This window comes from Ursus americanus, chromosome 8 (assembly GCF_024610735.1).
Source record: "Ursus americanus isolate L20-20 chromosome 8, mUrsAme1.1.p, whole genome shotgun sequence".
Lineage (NCBI taxonomy): Eukaryota > Metazoa > Chordata > Mammalia > Carnivora > Ursidae > Ursus > Ursus americanus.
The window spans coordinates 20,675,075-20,693,649 of record NC_142134.1 but is presented as its reverse complement, the minus strand read 5'-3'; the positions used below and the strand labels follow the sequence as shown (position 1 = coordinate 20,693,649).

At 39.4% G+C, this 18,575-nt stretch overlaps 1 protein-coding gene across 1 annotated transcript in view; it reads right to left on the bottom strand.

The window, feature by feature from the left end:
* Nucleotides 1–694: 694 nt before the first annotated feature.
* Nucleotides 695–18,575, bottom strand: part of PRKG2 (protein kinase cGMP-dependent 2) — a 99,893-nt gene continuing 82,012 nt past the window's right edge. Inside the window, exons 15-19 of the mRNA XM_045790326.2 lie at nucleotides 15,952–16,115; nucleotides 12,297–12,419; nucleotides 11,339–11,401; nucleotides 4,779–4,845; nucleotides 695–2,676 (exon numbers count right to left, since the gene is read on the bottom strand). Coding sequence (XP_045646282.1) covers nucleotides 2,581–2,676; nucleotides 4,779–4,845; nucleotides 11,339–11,401; nucleotides 12,297–12,419; nucleotides 15,952–16,115 — 513 coding nt within the window. The 3' untranslated portion in view covers nucleotides 695–2,580. The remainder of the gene's footprint in view (nucleotides 2,677–4,778; nucleotides 4,846–11,338; nucleotides 11,402–12,296; nucleotides 12,420–15,951; nucleotides 16,116–18,575) is intronic.

Here is an 18,575-nt window from a genome sequence, read left to right as displayed (position 1 = left end):
TTAACTTTGCACTTGGAAAAGAGAGAACAGGAATGATTTGATGATTAGGAATATGATGGGTTTGTACGTTGGGGGATTAGGAATATGATATGTTCTGTATTTTTGAAGAATATATTCATATATATTATATCTCCTTAGTTCATAAAAAATTAGAATTAGAAAAGTAGGTGAGCTCTTAATAAAGCACTTCATTTTGGGGAGGATGAACTCTTCTTCATCTTACATACTAAAGTCTTCACTTCATGATTTAAAAGGAAAGATAAATACTGGGTTTAATTGGAATAACTGTACGTACAGATACCAATGATACATAGGTTCAGGGCTAAGTGGTTATTAAGCCCCCTTTAATTCTAATAGAGACAGTGACAGTAGTTCCCACCAATGCAGCGTTAATTATTTCACAGATGTTAGCAAAGGACTCTTTAAGCGTCTTTCTTAATCCCTAAAACAGGCCTCTAAAGTAGGAACTGCTTTACTATGTCTTCTTCTGCAGATGAGAAAGCTAGTACTCTACTCAAAGAAGTGAACTCAGTTTACCAAGGTCACCCAGCTAGGAAAGAGTGGAACTGGGATTATATGATGGTTCAATCTGACATTTCTTCGTCTTTATAAAGTACTCTAAAGGTAACAAAGTAAAATCACATGTGGAGCTGACATACCGATATGGCCAATCACAGGCAAAATAAAACCGTAGTACTCTAAGTTGGTTTTTATTTGTATATATGTAAGTCCTTTTTTGAATTACAACTATTGATCTCCGTTGAGAATATCATTGCTATTACAGCTGTATAGTTCTAATATCCATCCAATGCATAAATTTTCTACATTTATAGGTGGGTAATTTAAAAATATATACATGGAAAAACATACAATGCTTACAAACCAAATGCAAATAAAAATCTTTAAAAATCTTAGAAATTCATTAAGCAGGTTATGTTGATCCTATTAAAAATGGTTCGTCTATGTACAATACATAATCTTTAAAAATACTACTCCAGGAAACAAAAATTCTTTGGTTCAGCAAAAGGATTCTCTAAATGTGGAAATTCAATGTGTTAAGGATGCACCCTCTTGGGTTGGGCCTCACTTAACTTGTTTGACTCTTCAGGAAGCATGTAGCTGACTCTTTCTGAATGCTGAAAATATGGGTGGAGAGTGGGTAGAGGTTGCTTTTCCCATAGAACATTAGCATGTGAAAATATAACCAGAAGCTTGAATAATGCAGGAACTTAGATGTTATTTTTACTCTGCCAGATCAAAAATATACAGAGAAAGTCTGCTTCCCATCCATTCGATGGGATTGTGGTTGATGCTCGACAACATTCTCTAGTAAAGTTCTTCGGCGCTGGTATCCAGTGCCACTGAAACTAGTCTATTCATCATCTGGAAGTTTGCAAGGAGGAGACAGGAGGGCACATGCTGGATGTCCCTTTTACTTAAGTCCCATCACTTCCCCAGCAGCTTGCCTACCTTACAAATCTAAAATTATAAACATATCTGTGACTTCAATCTCTTTAAAAAGAGTTATTGATGCAACAGTGATTACAAGGAATCAATGTGAGCCGATGAGATTTTCATTAAAAATTAACTGTGGATATCTATACTCTTGATTTATTAATGGCAACAAACACAGAACTAGCCAAAATATCTCAGTTTTAAAGAGTCAGCAGCCTTACCTATTAGAAATCATTCTCCTCCATATTTAATGGGAAGGAGAAGCCTTCACAATTTTGTGCCTGTGTGTCTTCTACTTTGATTACAAAAATATTTAGCATATAAGATAAAACCTTTCCAAAGGCCCATCGCCTAACCACACATTATAACTACCTTTAACAAGGCTTTTGAAAAGTCTCTGAGGTATCACAGCTGGTCACAGGAGAACGAAAAATATTTTTTGCTTTATTTTTTCCAAGTTCCCCAATGGAATATTATTACTGGCTGGGTGAATTAACTCACTTCCGTTAGGAAGCGGTACCACTGACTAATATTTAAATTTGTCTTTCCCCAGACTAGTGTCAGGAGCATGTTACTATGTTTCTAGGTTGAATGCAGGTGAAAATCAAGAGCTTCTACCGACTACGAAGATTTCTACAAACCACGGCTTTGAGATGCCGTAATGCTTACATGAATTGTTGAGAGTAGGGGAAGTCTTCCAAAGTTTACCCTTGTTCTTCCTTCCATTTGCATGACTTAGTTGCTCAAAGGCAGGACACAATTTACACCTTATTAGGACTCAAAGGAGACAAGTATGATTGGGATGGAGCAATAGATTGCAGAGAAAATGATGTCCCCTCAATGAAAATGGTTCTGACTGTGGAGAGGGGAAGAGAATAGCCTCCAACATTTGAGAAAAGCAAAGAATAGAATACATGAATAATTCAGAGCATCTAAATGAGACATTATAGCTCAGAACCACCTTCATATCCACATTGTCCACCCAGCTCACGGGCAGAGATTCCTCTTCCCTGATGGTCTCCCCAAAGACATTCTAATACTCCAAAGAGAGAGATGATCACTATTGGGTTATTGGTCCTTATCGTCCTCTTCTGGATATAGAGGCAATAATCATCTTTTCTTCTGTCAAAAGTCTTTATCCCAGCCTGACAGCTCATCTGGAGGCACTCCCTTTTCCGGGGGATACTTGTCGAAGTAGCTGTGGTCTGTGGGTCCACTGAGCTAACAGAGAAGAATTAGACCAAAGGTGAGGGTAATGTTGACTAAGCATGTTGTTATATGTGGGTAACGCTTTTTATATCTGAACACAGCTTTTATCCTGCAACCACTGGTAAGTTACATGTAAGGACAAGATGACCAATTACCATTTTTGAGTCACACTCTCAGCCTCTGAGATCTCCCCTTTAGACCAAATGGATCCAGTCACTGCATTACATTCAACAGAGGCTACCTGGCCTGAGGAGGTATGTCCAAAGGAAAAGCTGACAGAAATGGTATCTTTTTTTTTTTTTTTCAGATTAAAAAAACATTTTAAAAGCAAATATTTTTAAAAAATCAAAATCTGGGACATCTGGGTGGCTCGGTCAGTTAAGCGTCTGCCTTCAGCTCAGATCATGATCCCAGGGTCCTGGGATTAAGCCCCAGGTTGGGCTCCCTGCTCAGCGGGGAGACTGCTTCTCCCTCCCCCTGCTCCTTGCGCTTGCTCTCTCTCTCAAACAAATAAGTAAAATCTTCGAAAAACATCAAAATTTGTCACAACCACCTTAAAACTTTTATATGCTTAATTGACCCATATAAAATTTCCAGAATGCCAAACAAAGGGTTAGTTCAAAACATTATTGACCCTGTTGAAAGAGTGAAACAATTCTGGAATTAAACTATTTTGCCAATCAGGTGGTTTTCAATTCTTTGCTTTCAAACAAATTTTAAAAGTACCTGATTGAATTCTTAGCTGGTAAATCAGTAAAAATACTACTTATGATAAATCATAATGTGTTTTTTGGGAGAGTGGGGAGATCACTCAGAAGGCATTCAAAGCGACATTGCTCGTATAAAACCCTCCACTCCAGTTACTTATTTATGCGAACACAACTTTCAGCACTTAACGCTGTATAATTTTAAAAAGGAATAGAATTGATGTGGGGCCTGATCCCATTTTTTTTTTAATAAGTAACATTTCCCCCCGGTACATAAATAATTTCTTTTCAAGAAATATTTCTTAAATACTTGCTTTTAAATTTTGCAACCTATTTCTATTCTTTGATACTCCATGCTATAAAAATGTAGTTACAACTGAATCCAAATAAATATGTGTGTTGTCACAGGAATTTTAAAATTTAGAAAACTATAGTTGAAAGCCATTTAAAGAATAATCAAATATTTGCAGGCATAACAATATTTTTACATAAGATGAAACTTTTTAGGGAAAATGGGATGGAAATATAAAAATATAAATTCAGAGAGGAAAAGGAATTATGTAATTTTGCTGTCTGTAGATTTTAAACAGCTGATGGGCATCCAATCTCACTGGTATTCTGATTACATTACATATATTTAAGGGAGTAATGTTTTATTTTAAAATGTCAATATTTACAACATAGTAGAAATCACGTCCTCCATAACAATATAAACATACGATGAAAAAATCAGGATGTCAATCTAAAAATGCTTTGAAAATTCCTTCAAGGAGAACATAGCATAGAATCTAGAGGGTGTTGACGAGGCCATTCCTGAGTCATTCTCTGCTCTCCCACCCTCCCTTACCCTAAGTTAGCAGATGTTCTGTTTTCTCTCAAGCTGTGCTGTCCCACCAGCAACAGGTGGTGATTGAGCACCCCAAAGGTGGCTAGTCCAAGTTGAGACTTCTGTAAAATCCATTTGGGATTTCAAAAACAGTACAGAAAAATGAATGTGACATCTCATTAATATTTTATGTTGACTGCATAGCAAAATGACAATTTTTTGATACATTATAATAATTAAAATTAATTTCGCCTGCTTCATTTTACCTGTGGCTAACTAGAAAATTTTAAATCACAGTATGATTCATATTATGCTTCTAGAGTCCTCTGTTAGCCTGACCAACACTGACTACCTGGGGACTTTGGTTTATACGTAATTGGTTCCTGAGAGCTGAGCTGATCTCCATCAAATAAGAAATACTATTTAGTCCCTATAATAACAATTGCTATGGCATTTTCACTTATTTTTTTTAAAAAGTACTTTAAAAATCTAAAATGTGGTGCACAAAAACACACCCATACTCTGTTTACGAAAACAAAAACTAGAAAAAAATCAAGAAAGTAATATAGCGGATACCATACCTCTCTCTGTAAAGGTGACGGAAGGTTCCGGGCTTTCAGTCCCTCCCAATTAAAACCATTTAACCACCTGAGAAGTAAAAACAGAACAAAAGAATATTACTTGCCTGATAAACTATCAGCAAGTCAAGTTAGCTGTCAGTCCATTTTGTTGCCCTCTTCCTGCCCGCAACAATGCAGCTGCAAATGGGGGGGGGGGGAATAACCACGCTGGTTGTCTGGTCTCACGTTAAATCCATGCCCACTAACCTCCAGGGGGTAGTTCAGGCTGCCCAGAAATTGGTCTAGATTTCCCTGTTGTCCCACTCACTGTCACATTCCCTTAGGCTCATAATTCATACTTTGTCCTCTCTCCTCAAACGTCCAGCAACCCCCGCCCAACCAAATGATGACCTGACTTCCTATTTCACTGAAAAAACTGAGCTGCTACAATTTTCTTCCAGTCTATCTGCCTGCCTGTCCACATCTGTGTGCTCCCGTCTTTCATGCACCATGAGTTCAGTGCCTTTGCTTCTAGGGAAGGTCAGCTCAGCTCCTGCACTGCGTGCTTGATCCTGTGGACTCCTCTATTCAAAGGCATGCTCCTGCCATTCTCCTCTCACTTGAATCTTCAATGTCTACCTGCTAGATCATTCCCATCAGTATGGAGACATTTCATTTCCTCCAACCACAAAACACCCTCCTTTGACCTGAGCGCCCATTCAACTTCCACTTTGTTTCTCTCCTCCCACAGGAGGAAAACTCCTTGGAAGTTATCCAGTCACTCTACTTACCTATTTTCTCCTGGCCACGCTACAATCAGCATCCACCCCCTCCACTTCTGTGAATCTCCTCAAGTCTCAGTTTTGTCTTACTTCCCCCAGGAGCATTTGCCACCATTCATTACTCACACTTTCTGAAATACTTTTTTCACTCGGCTTGCAGGACGTGCTATTCTCCTACCTTCTTGGGAGCTCTCCTTTGTTTCCCACTGCCATTTCCATAGGAAGCTGGTGTGCTCCAGGGCCTCAGTCCTTGGAGCTCTTTTTTCAACTACTCACTTCCTGGGTTATCTCATTCAGTCTTGTGGCTTTAGATAGCATTTTTATATCTGCTGCTTACTATTTCTATTTCCAATCAAGACGCCCCAATTGCTTCCTAGGCTAATAGCTACAGCTGCCATTCCTCATCTCCCGAGTGGGTGTCTAACCTGCATCTAGAATGCATCTGGCCCACGCTGGAGCTCCAAGTGTTCCCCAAGGAACTGGCCTTGACTCTTCCAGTTGCTCAAACCAAAGACCTTGAGTTATCTTTCCTCTCACACCCTACCTCAGTCCACATGCAGATCTTGTCAGTGTTACCTCCAAAATATATCTGAATCAGAATCCGAAAAACTCTGATCACCTTCACTCTGCCAGCATGGGCCAAGCCACCACTATTCCTCCCCTGTATTATTATAATAACCTCCTAATAGGTCCTCCTGCTTTTGTCCATGGGAAATAACCAAGCAGCAAGTGCGATCATTTAAAACAGAAGTCAGGTCACATCAGGCCTTTGTTCAACCCCCTCCCCCCCAGTGCTTCCCATTTTGCTCAGTATGAAAGGCAAAGCCTTTCCGATAACCCCTAAGGCCTTGAACACCACCTTTTCCACCACCCCCCCAAACCCCAACCCCCCCCCCCCCCGCTCACCACTGTCCTACTTTCCTTCCACCCTCCCCCCCTCACCATTCTTTCAACAAGCTAGATGCTCCCATGTTCAGACCTTTGCCCTCAAAGCTAGATGGTTCCTTCCCCAGATTTTCACAGGGTTTGTTCCCCCAACACCTTCAGGTCTTTTCTCAAAGATCATTTTCTTAGTGAAACCTTCTTTGACCATCCAAAGTAATATTTCACCTCCCTCTCCCCTCCCCCTCCCTTCCTATCCTCCTTCCTGCTTTAGTTCTCCCCTTAGCTCTTACTCCTCTCAGATGTGTCTGCCATATACTTTACTTAGTTATCCTGTTGACTCTGTCTTCCCCACTAGAATGCTAGCTCCACGAGGGCAAGGATTTTCATCTGTTTCCTTTCCTTCTGTGTCCCTCACACGTGGAGCAGGACTTGTCATCAAACCAGGCTCCCATAAATGTCTGTTGAATAACTGAATGACTCTGCAAGAAAACACACTTGCACGGAGCCTCTTACTATCACGTCTCGGAACATCACACTGCCTTGGTGGTGATGTTCCTGGTGATACATATGCAAAAAGCTCCAAGATATAAAGGTATCTTACAATAATCTGTAATGAGGTTAAGCTGATAGCCAGATGAAGTTTCTTTCATTTATTGCTTCCACATAATTAATCTAGTTAATCTAAGCATCATTAATGCTTCCAGATCATTGAAGACCAGAAATGATCTGGTCTTTAGGACACACATCAAACTTGGTGGCCTGGAAATACAACAGCAGAAGTGGGGAGGCCTTGCTTCTCTTGGACATAAACAATGTATTCTGTCTCTCAGGATCTTATAAGGAACATGGAATAATACTGTCTTATACCCACTGATCTTTTCTACTGGGACAGTGACGTCAAGTCCACTAGCCAACAAAATTTACAGAAAGTCAGTGTGGTCCCAGGCATCGAAAAGAACAAAGATCCTGCTTTTAAGATATTTTTATTTTGGTAGCAAGTGACAAAAAAAAAAAAAAAAAAACAAGTGAACAAAATTTCAGATACTAGTAAGTACTAGGAAGATAAGGTAGAATAAACTGGTGGCTGGTGACTGGGATGGGATGGGTTGGGAGTGGCTAGAATGAAGACAAGGGGATAGCCATGGAAGACTTGTGAGATCTATCTATCATCCATCTATCTATCTATCTATCTATCTATCTATCTATCTATCTATCATCTATCTATCTATATCACATCTCCTTTATCCCAGGCCCTTTTAAATGGAAGAGCGTAATAGAAACGAGCTGAAGTGTGGTGAATGGAGAGGAAACTAGGAAAAAAAAAAGAAGTATCTGAGAACTGAGAACAGGCCAGAAGCCAGACCATGCAGGCCTCGTAGAATACAGTACGGAATCAGGATTTTATGCTTAAAGGAAAGCCATTAGAAAGTTGTAAGGAAACGATGGAATCTAAGTACACTTCCAGAAGATAATTCCGGCTAGTATGTGGAGCACGACCACAGGGGGTTGCGATGAGGCAGAGTGGTAGAGGTGTGAGGCTGAGGGCCGGGAAATTTGGGTGGCTGTCACACTCCTGTCTGTCAGCCTCACCAAAAATGATGCTCTTCCATCTTTTCTAATCTCTTCTCACCCCTGGAGTTGGGTTTTCATTCAGTCCTTTACTGGATTTCCCATTCCAAGTCTAAGCTTAGCAAGAGAAAAAGTACTATGAACAGAGGGAAGGCTCTAGTACATTCCATTTCAGATGCCATTCTTAACCCAAGGTGCCAATTTAGTATAAGCTGCTGAGACACTAACCAAAGAGTGAAAGTCAGACAGCAGCCTGGGCTGTAAGGCTTCCCCTGTCCTTGCTACAAAACCACAGAGTCCTCTCCTTGATCCACCCATCAGCTTCTTTGCATAGACTGAAGCCTCATTTTTTAGGGATTTCTAGATGCACAGTTATGTGGATTCTTTTCTTTTGCCACCAAACACTGCCACAGTTTCTTTTAACATATTTTACGGTGCTCTCTACCCAGAAGCTACTCCATAAATATTAATAAAAATCATTACTGTTACCCTATTGAATCAAAGAGCCTATACATTTCTTACTGAGTACTTGTTACAATTTGATTTATGGCAATATTTACTTAACATGAGTGGCCATTCACTTAACACTTGGCCTTTTGACACTAACCACATTTTAAGTAACGCAAGTGCCAGGATGCATTCATGTGTAAAAAATATTCACCAAAGAAATATTAGCATCAATGGCACATAAATTGTTTCTTCATTTTTAGAAGACTGGTAGAAGCTATTCTTGAAAGTAATTTTAGCGGCTAGAAATATTAAAGGTAACATTAAGGCACTTGAAACAAATTATTCCTCTATCTAGCAGGAAAGATTTAATTGCACCCTACAAACATATTATCCCTCTTTTCAGATAGGTGTTGGGAGACACGATCGGTGCCTAGTTTATATGTTAGCTCAGGAATAGGGGAGGGAGGACATCTGATTCTGTTTAGTTAAGATGATTTAACTCAGAATGGACAAACATAACACGGTTGCCATGTTAAATTGTATTGTCTTTTAATAGGAAGTTCAAATGAATGGTCGTCTGAGAAAAAAGCACACATTTTTCTTTAGAGAACAGTAGGAAAATCCGATGGCACATTTCAGAAAGATTTTCTTTTTAATTCCAAGAGTATATAGAGTAGAGAAGCTGTAAGACTTGAAGACTTATGGAAGGTTTTAGAGCACTCCTACTTAAAGGCAGGAAGAGATCTGTTTTTCAGGTCCCTGCCCCCCCCCCCCCACCTCAGCTTTGTATCTTAAGACGTAGTAGGAAAATCAGATGAAATAATGTCTTTGAGCTCCCTGGGCTCACTGAAAGGCACTGTATAAATTTGGTCTATCTTATTACTAAAGTCTACCCCACGCACTGCACTCTGAATCTACCCTTACGTGGCCAAGAACATCCTGGCTGTTAAGAAGAGTGGGCAAATTAATCCCTACAGGGAAGAAAATTCAAAATTCTTCATTACCATGCTGAGGTGAGAAAATCCTTTAGCTCAATTTGCATGCGCACCCAATCACAATTTGACAGCTACATTGAAATGAGCCTCAGGTAAATAAGAAAGGAAAGATAAAACCAGAGCCTGTTAACCCAACCACCACCGGAGCAAAAGGAGGAAAATACATCGGAGGAATGACTTTCATCGACAGGACACTTGTTTGCTCAGTATGAATAGTGTGTTTACGTGTCATTTTATAATGAGAAAAGAAATTGTGATAACAGCATGGAGAAAGAAAGATAAATGGGAATCTATGATATAAAAGGAGCTTTACACTGAAGGCAATCCAAAGATGACAAAGAACAATAAAAATCCTATGAGCATTTTGACGTCTATAAAACGCACGGATGGGTGCCTTTATCGCCCTCCCTCCCTCCTAACACACCCTTAAGGCAAAGCCCAATAGGAATGTACAATGTTGAATACATGGCTTTATTTCAAGTAAGTTCATGAATAGATAGAGCAGGGCTGGCAGCCTGGGGATTTTTTTTTTTTTTAAGCTGCACCACGACTGTTAAGCAAAATGAATAGTGTTTCTATTCAGAAACTTCTCTCCCTTTATTTCCCCACTGTGTTCTGTGCCTCTAGTTCTTCAGTAAAAAATATCCAGATAGGAATGAAATACTGAAAGGTGTTTTCTTTGCTGAACAGAAACTTCAGTGTGTTCACGTTTTCAATGACGACATTCTCCAATTTAGTTTTTCTATTATCAATTGTACTATCAGTAGGTGATATTTTTTGTATACCGTGAGCAAAATTAAAACATTTTGAGGACTGCAGGATTCAGCGAAGCATCAATTGTTTTAAAAATCTGCAAGGCTTGAACTCCACATATTAAACCAAATCAAAGAGGATAATTCATGGAAATTATCAATGGTTCTGACGGCCAGCTTTAGAAATCCACAGAACTGCAAAGATGCGTGTTAGATTATTGTATAAGGCTAAAACATAGTTTGAGGTTTTGTGGAAATCAAGGTACTTTACCCCAAACGTAAAATACAACACTAGGCTTCAAAATTTGTAGAGCCAGTCAAAGGAAAATTGTATTTAAAATAAGTAGATATTATTAACTAAAACTGAAATAGGATACTATTTAACAGTTGATTTCTCTTTAACATTGACAACAGTGACTTTATTGTATTTTAATCACAAATCAAAGGTCAAAATTAAAGCTTAAATCCTCTATAGAATCCAAGTTGATTTTTTTAAAAGATTTTATTTATGTATTTGACAGAGAGAGAGAGACAGCCAGCGAGAGAGGGAACACAAGCAGGGAGAGTGGGAGAGGAAGAAGCAGGCTCCCAGCGGAGCAGGGAGCCCGATGTGGGCCTCGATCCCAGAACACCGGGATCAGGCCCCCTGAGCCGAAGGCAGGTGCTTAACGAATGAGCCACCCAGGCGCCCCGAAGTTGATATTTTTAAAAAATAATAAGGGGCTCCTGGGTGGCTCAGTTGGTTAAGTGTCCGACTCTTGATCTCAGCTCAGGTCTTGGTCTTGGGCTTGTGAGTTTAAGCCCTGCATGGAGCTCTGCATCCAGTGCGGAACCTACTTTAAAAATAAACATAAAAATAAAAAATAAAAATAGCAGTGTATAAAAAGCTAAGTCGCTATAACTTAAAGATGTGATTTTGTCACTTGTTTTAGAATCATCCATTCTTAATGTGAATTTTCAGCATTAGAGAAATTACCCTGAGACTGATTATTGTAACTGCAGCTAGTAAAACACAAATTAAAAATAAAACACCAAAAAGGAAAAATTGAACATCTGTAAAGGGGCCCTTGTGACCTACAACGAAAGCTTCAAGATTACATTTTTCTATGAATTTCTATTTTTTTCTGGGCCGAGTAACAGCTCCATACCTGTGTTTCTTAATGTCATTGATTCCATTTTTCAGATTTCCAAGTCTTTCTGTTGGATTTTGCCTAAAATAAAATTTTTTTGACAGGCAATTTATAATAATTATGCTTCAGTGAATTTTAAATTAAAATTTAACATTTTTTTCTTTACGTATTTATTCATTCATTTATTCAATAATATTCATAGACCAAGCAGCTGAGTATAGGAAAATGAAAAACACATGCCCCTCTCCGGGGGCATGTATACACACGCGCACACACACACACACCCTAGTGCTTCAAATGAGCTATGAATAAGGATGCTATCTTACCAACTTTGCTGAGAAAAACAGGGAAAGCTTTAGAGAATCATTTCCATCTGAGCTGGAATCTTAGAAACATGCAGAGATTTCTGTTGGCAACCCACAACTAGGTTTCACGTTCTAAATTTACTAAATGCTAATGCTTTTTAAAAAAGTTCAAATGTGCAAAAAAAAGAAAACAGTGACAAAGTTTAAACACAAATTCCAGAAGTCTTTTGTTCTCCGATATAATACTTTTAAGGGTAAATAGAAATGTGGTATAATTAAAAATAAGGCCAGAGAGGTACTGTGTTTTAAAATGAAGACTGACAGAGGGCAAGTAGCAACACTTTATCACCACCACTGATTTTCTCCCAAAAGAACAAGGTTGTAACTTAATTACTCCGTTATTAAACTAATGTTCTTTTTGCCCGCGTACAGATAAAGATGAGTCCCAAAGATAGGCTGACAGCTGCAGATCTCTCTTACGTAGGTATTCTGGTTCTGCAGCATGAAGTAAACGCAAACTCCTAATAAAAAAATGATTTTCTTTATATATAACTTAGCTACAGGGAAAAGTACAAAAAGTAAATGCATACCTAATTTTAAATTGTGTGGACACAGAAATGAGAAGACCTCACACTTCCCCAAGAACTAGGGGTTTTAATTTTCATTCTCACCTGCAAAGCCTCCGAATCAAATCCTCAGGTCGTCTTGTGATCTTTCTGGGAAAATCCATTTTTTCAATTCCTTTGAGAATCAGATTGTAGGTCATCATTTGGTCAATCCCGGAAAAGGGAGGGCTGGAGAATAGCCAAAATAGGACATTAGGACCAACGTGTCAGACACATTTACAACTGACGTTCTTTCCTTTTCTTCCCTTCCTCCTTCCTTCTTTCTCATTAGTCGTTGTATAAAAAAGTCTGGATATATGCTAGAAAATAATTTCATTGATTTCATATCACTTAACAAATCACACATACACACATACAGGTAATTTGTTAGTTGGTGATAATCACTACAAAGAAAAATAAAGGAGGGGACACAGTGACAGAGAAAGGTGTGACTTTCTTAAACCTGATATATGGGAAAAGCCTCTTTCATAAGTTGACAATTGAGCAGTGGTTATCAATGAAGAGAAGGAGGGAATGAGCCACACCATTATCTGTAAGCAAAAGATTCAAAGACAACAGTACAAAGGCCAGGAGTCAGGAGTGGTGTGGGTTGTTCCGGAAACAGTGAGGAGGGCTGGTTTGCTGGGGGGAAAGTAAGGAAGCAGGAGAGGAGTAGAAGCAATGAGGGCCATATCATGTGCAGCTAGTGGGTGATGCTAAGGGCCTAGGAATGTGCTTTGAGTCAGATGGCAGAGTTTACAGCAGTCAGAGTAAGCTTTTTTAATTTTTTTTTAAAGATTTTATTTATTTATTTGACAGAGAGAGACACAGCCAGCGAGAGAGGGAACACAAGCAGGGGGAGTGGGAGATGAAGAAGCAGGCTCCCAGTGGAGCAGGGAGCCCGATGCGGGGCTCGATCCCAGGACCCTGGGATCATGCCCTGAGCCAAAGGCAGACGCTTAGGGACTGAGCCACCCAGGCGCCCCTCGGAGTAAGCTTTTTAAAAAAAAAAAAAAAGTATCAAAAATGACCTGTGATGGTGCCAGCAGTGGGGGAAGGAAGGCCTGGTGGCCTCAACTCGGAAGGTAGAAGTGAAGGTGGTGAGATGTGCTTGGCTTCTGTATCTATTTAGATGGTAAAGCCAATAGGATTTGCCAACACGGTGAATGTGGTGTGTAGGAGAAAGAAAGGATTCTAGAATGATGCCAAAGTGTTTTGACCTACGGAATGGAGCTATTGCTTACTAAGAGAAGAATGGCTGGAGCAGGGGCCGGAAGTGGGGGTCCAGAGGTCCAGAGCAGATTCTGAAATGTCCAAATGGAGTTAGGTTTTAAATGTCCATAAAGAGATGCTATGCAGGCAGCTGAATTTGTGAGTCTGGTATTCAGGAAAGAGGTCAGAGCTGGAGGCAGGATTGTGGGGCATCATCAGACAGGATTTCTGGCCATTGACTTGACGATATCAGCCAAGGAGTGGGTAGATGGAAAAGAGATCAAGGACTGAAGTGGCCCAATGTGGAGAGGTCAGGAGGATAAGAAGGGTCCAGCAATGAAGGCAGAGATGGAGTCCCCAGTGTGGGGAAAGACATGAAAGGAAGGTCCTAGAAGCCATGTGAAGAGAGCACTTCAGGGGAAGTGTGGCTAAGGTAAGAAGGCATTGGGAATTGACCACTGAATTTGGGTAACGTTTTAACTCACACGCTTTGCTATTAAAAACACTTTATTCTACTGTGTCATTTACTTTCTGAAAATTGAAGATGACTTTCATGAACTACTCTGCTCTATCTTGGCCATGCTTGAAGACCTTTGGATACTGAGTTCCCGCTCTCAGGAATAAACTTGAAATGAGGTTGGTGCAACAATTCGCAACAATCTATGTCTTGCTTGTGAAGAAAATAAGGTACAAAAAAAAAAAAGAAAGAAAGAAAATGAGGTATGAAACAAAAAGCACTGCTATATTTTCAATACTTCTATATTTACAATTATGCTGCGTTTGTTGTGTTGTGTTTTAGTTCTTTTTTCTCATTTTTATTTACCTCCTGACTCCCTAGAGTTCAGGGCATTTAAAACTAAATTTTCTCATGCCCTACCTTGAAAACCTTTACAAGAACAATTTCTTAACTTCTTGACAGTTCGAAGCCACTTTAACAACTCCAAGTTTTGGGGATCCCCCCTTCCTCATTCCCTCACTTCATTTCCTTATTCCTTGCAGAAACTTATTCCAGTTGATAAAGACTGAGTTGTATATTCCCTAGTTACCTACACCAACCATCATGTATTTCGTAGCAATGCAGCTGACAAATTTCCCAGGGACGAGGAACAAATTCTTGAAATAGAACTCCTTATGTCCCAAGACTGGAAGCAACTTTCTCTCTGACTGACAGTCTGGAAAATTTTCTCTTCTTTCCATCAAAATCTTAAGCAATGACTATTTGAAACTGAATACAGATAATATAAAATAATCTTTCATATCTGTTTGCTCAATGCATGTGGACAAGGAGGTCGAATATAGCCACAGGTGATCTAACATTAGAAATCTGTGGTATAAAAGTTCCAGATTTGATGAAACTCTTTTTAAATATGTGTTAAGACTTGAATCCCTATCAAAGGGCTCATCCCAGCATTTCATATGCCATTCCATATGCAAATCCTCTCTGAAAATAAGACTGAGAATATTTGCTTATAAAGGTTTCTAAGGATGATCAAATCAGTTGATGAGAAACAGAGGGTGAAAACTGAACTGGATCCCGGGAGGATGTCGACGCATTATACTAAAAATGCATATGGATAAGGCACAGGCGTGTAATGGAAAGTGTGTCACATTTAGGGTTAGAAGATCTGGGATCAAATCCCTGACCTTAGGCGGGTAGCTTTCTGTCCTGGCTGTCTAATCCATAACATTTAAGTCATAAAACAATAAAAATTCCTTCTTTAACTTCCACACAAATTCGTGAAAACTAAACTAGATGATACCCACGTAAGAGCTTTGTAAACTGTAAAGTGCTTCACGATGTGAGGTGATATTATATAGAGCGTGTGTGTGTGTGTTTGTGTGAAAATGCGTGTGCCCACATGTGTATGTGTGCACACATGTGGAATATTTGGGATCCTGGATTCATTAATATAGCCCTTTAATCCCTCCAGGGGTGACAATTCAATTTGAACTGCTACCCCTCCTGCTGTATCTGGTCTCTGTTCATTAGCACCTCTAGAAAGCAGTTGACAAGGAGATTAAAATTTAAATCCAGCTACGTTCCTTTCTCTTGGCTTTTCTGGTTAATGATTTATTGGGAAGATGGAAGAACTCAGCTAAATTTAGTTTCATTGTTTAATGGATTTAATTGAAACATGAATACTCTTTTCTCAATTATGAAAAATATATATGAGAGGAATATGAGAGGAAGTAATTACAGCCCACAGCCTCAATTCTTCTCCTTATTCTTAAAACGGAATTGCCACAACCTTCACACATTTAACAGGCTATCTGTAATAACAGGCCTCGCCATTTTAGGTAAACCAAAACGATCCTGTACTTCTTTCCTGTGCCTTCCTGAATGTTTTCTCCACTTTACAAACCAGCAAGCATGCTATATGTAAAATATACAAAGGGAAAGAGTCATCACACTTGATCAAAAACATTTCTAACATGTTAAACCCTTAAGTTATATATTTGTTATCGTTAGTAAATTATTGTGGCACTTCTGTGAACTGAAGGTACTTACTTGCCGGTTAGGAGCTCATACACCAGAATTCCCAGAGACCAAAAATCCACGCTGAAGTCATGTCCTTTGTTGAGAATGACCTCGGGGGCTACATACTCTGGAGTTCCGCAGAATGTCCACGTTTTCTGTCCAGATCCTATTTTCTTCGCAAATCCAAAGTCAACCTGGAAAAGAATGTCAAAGACATTTTCAGAGACCATAAAACTCATGCTCTTCTTTACGTCTCCCGCTAACTTCTCCTACCTTCTGTCTATACCTCCACCCTCCCCTTCATACACACACACACACACACACACACACACACACACACACATGCACACACACCACTGACCCTCACATTTATTCTTTTGCAGGACCAGGTATAAATCTAGTTACACTGGAGGAAGTTCCATGCACACACCTTTATGCCCATGACCCCTAGAAGATGAGAAGAATGGTTAGCAAAGAATGGCTAGACCATCACAACAAATGTACAGCTCAGAGCGTGCAGACAGATAATTTTCTAATCAATGGTGGCATTCATGAGGAAGAGGAGAGAAAGGGGAAGTGATAGACCTTGGTGCACTTCAAGCTCCATCATGAAAAGAAAAGTAATAACAAAATTGAGAGTTTGGGAAAGAGACCATTGTTGAGAAAAAGGGAGTCTTAAAATTCTGGTCTATCTTTAAAAACCATCATGCACAATGTCTGCACCCTTTACATTTTGGCATTCCAACAAAAAAGCCAGGATCATCTCTTCTCAACTTTGGCCAGACTATGGACACTTCGAGTCCTTCTCTGGCAGGTCAGTGGTGAATAGCACCTGCAGGAACTTACCTGTTCTGAAAAGACACAGTCAGGACCCACTATAGGCCAGGCTCTGTACTAGGCTTACACGCACAGAGTTGCCTCGGGGAAACTCAGAGTGTTGGGAATACTGACACATATGCGATCAACATTATTTCATGCGATACATGATAGAGTAGAAGATTATGCAGAGGGCCAAAAAATATATACATTATTTTCTGGAACATTAGGGAGAAGACCACTGGGGAAGATGTCAAGAGGAGGTGATATCTGAGCTCGGCCTGACTGAGAATCAGGAACCCTCCTCGGGTAATGAATTGGTGCTACCCTCATCCGTCTTTTCAGAACAGGCCCCTCCACTTCTCTGAGACTCTATTTAATGAACAAACTCTGCGCACAGAATAGAGAAGGGGGACAAGGCTGGAAGGACAAGAGAACTTGCTCACTGAATGCAGCCAGTGTACGTTACTGACAGCCTGCCCCACAAAACAAACAGCTGGTTTCTGCCCACAGGCGTTGTTCAGCATGTACTTTTCATCTCTAATACATGCAGGCATTATTTTAATAAAACCGCCCTTCACCTCCCTGAAGGAAACAGACACACAAATTATACCTGAGCCTCAACATGCACATTTTAATAGTTTCATTGTGCACATGGACTATTGCAATAATATGGCAATAATATTGAGTAAAAAAAATAAATAAGGTTAACATATCAAAATTGGCCCTCACCTAAAAGAGTATGTCAATGAACCATAAAATCCAGCCCTCCTTTATGTATTCCAATACTACTATTTAAAGTGTTTGTTTTACCCTAAATAAATCTCTTAGAAATTTAGCTTTCCACTAATGCTTTTTAGTACTTACCATGTAACAGCAAGGATTTCCTTATTAGAAAAAGGGAATTTAAACAGCCTAATTTGAAGTGGGATTTTACTGTTTTCTTTTATCTATACAAAATGACTCATAAAGATTGTATCTAAGGGAATGCTGGGGATACTATGAAATTAAAATTTGTAACCAGCTGAGATTAGCTTATCTACTTATCCCTCAGAGAAAGAACCAATATGAAAATCCTAGCTAATTTTATAAATACTGAAATTTAAGAGACAAGAAAGCAATGCTTATAATTGCATTTGTGTGTATGCACATATGGAAATATTATATTTTGCTGTTTCATAATAGGCTTTCAACTCATTTTTTTTCATTGCATTTAAGTTTTCCTTTTAAAAATGATTGCGTGTTCATTAGATGTTTAGGAAAGTTTTTCGAGCTCTGAAAATGGTGAATTTTAATTTGAATAGCTGGTTTTGCTTTTGTAGTATTTGAATATGACCCACAGAGATGGCCATCATTATATTAACATTTTAAGATTTATGAGAACTTACCACTTTTCTTTGATCTATCAACTTTAGTCTAATCCATTTGGTCAGAGGAAACTGACACTCAGACCTATCCAAAGGCGCATGCCGAATCAAGAAGGCCTCAGATCGTCTAACGTCGAGTTCTGTGTATTTTCTATGACCATTCACACCACCTCTGTCTTATACCACCATGATTTCCACCACGAAGCTTCAGTCTTTTTAACACTCTCTCTTCTAGGCAACATAAGTTCCGAAACATAAGTTCCTTCCTTCCTTCACTCCCTGAGTATCTACTGAATACCAGAATGTACCAAGCACCAGGATACAGACAAAGCCCCAGTCCTCTCAGAGATTACATTTGAGAGAAAGAGGAGAACAAGCATGAAAACAGAAGATCGTATATAATAATGCCAGATAGTGACATATGCTGTGAGGAAACATGGCAGAGTGAGGGATGGAGATCAACAGGAATTT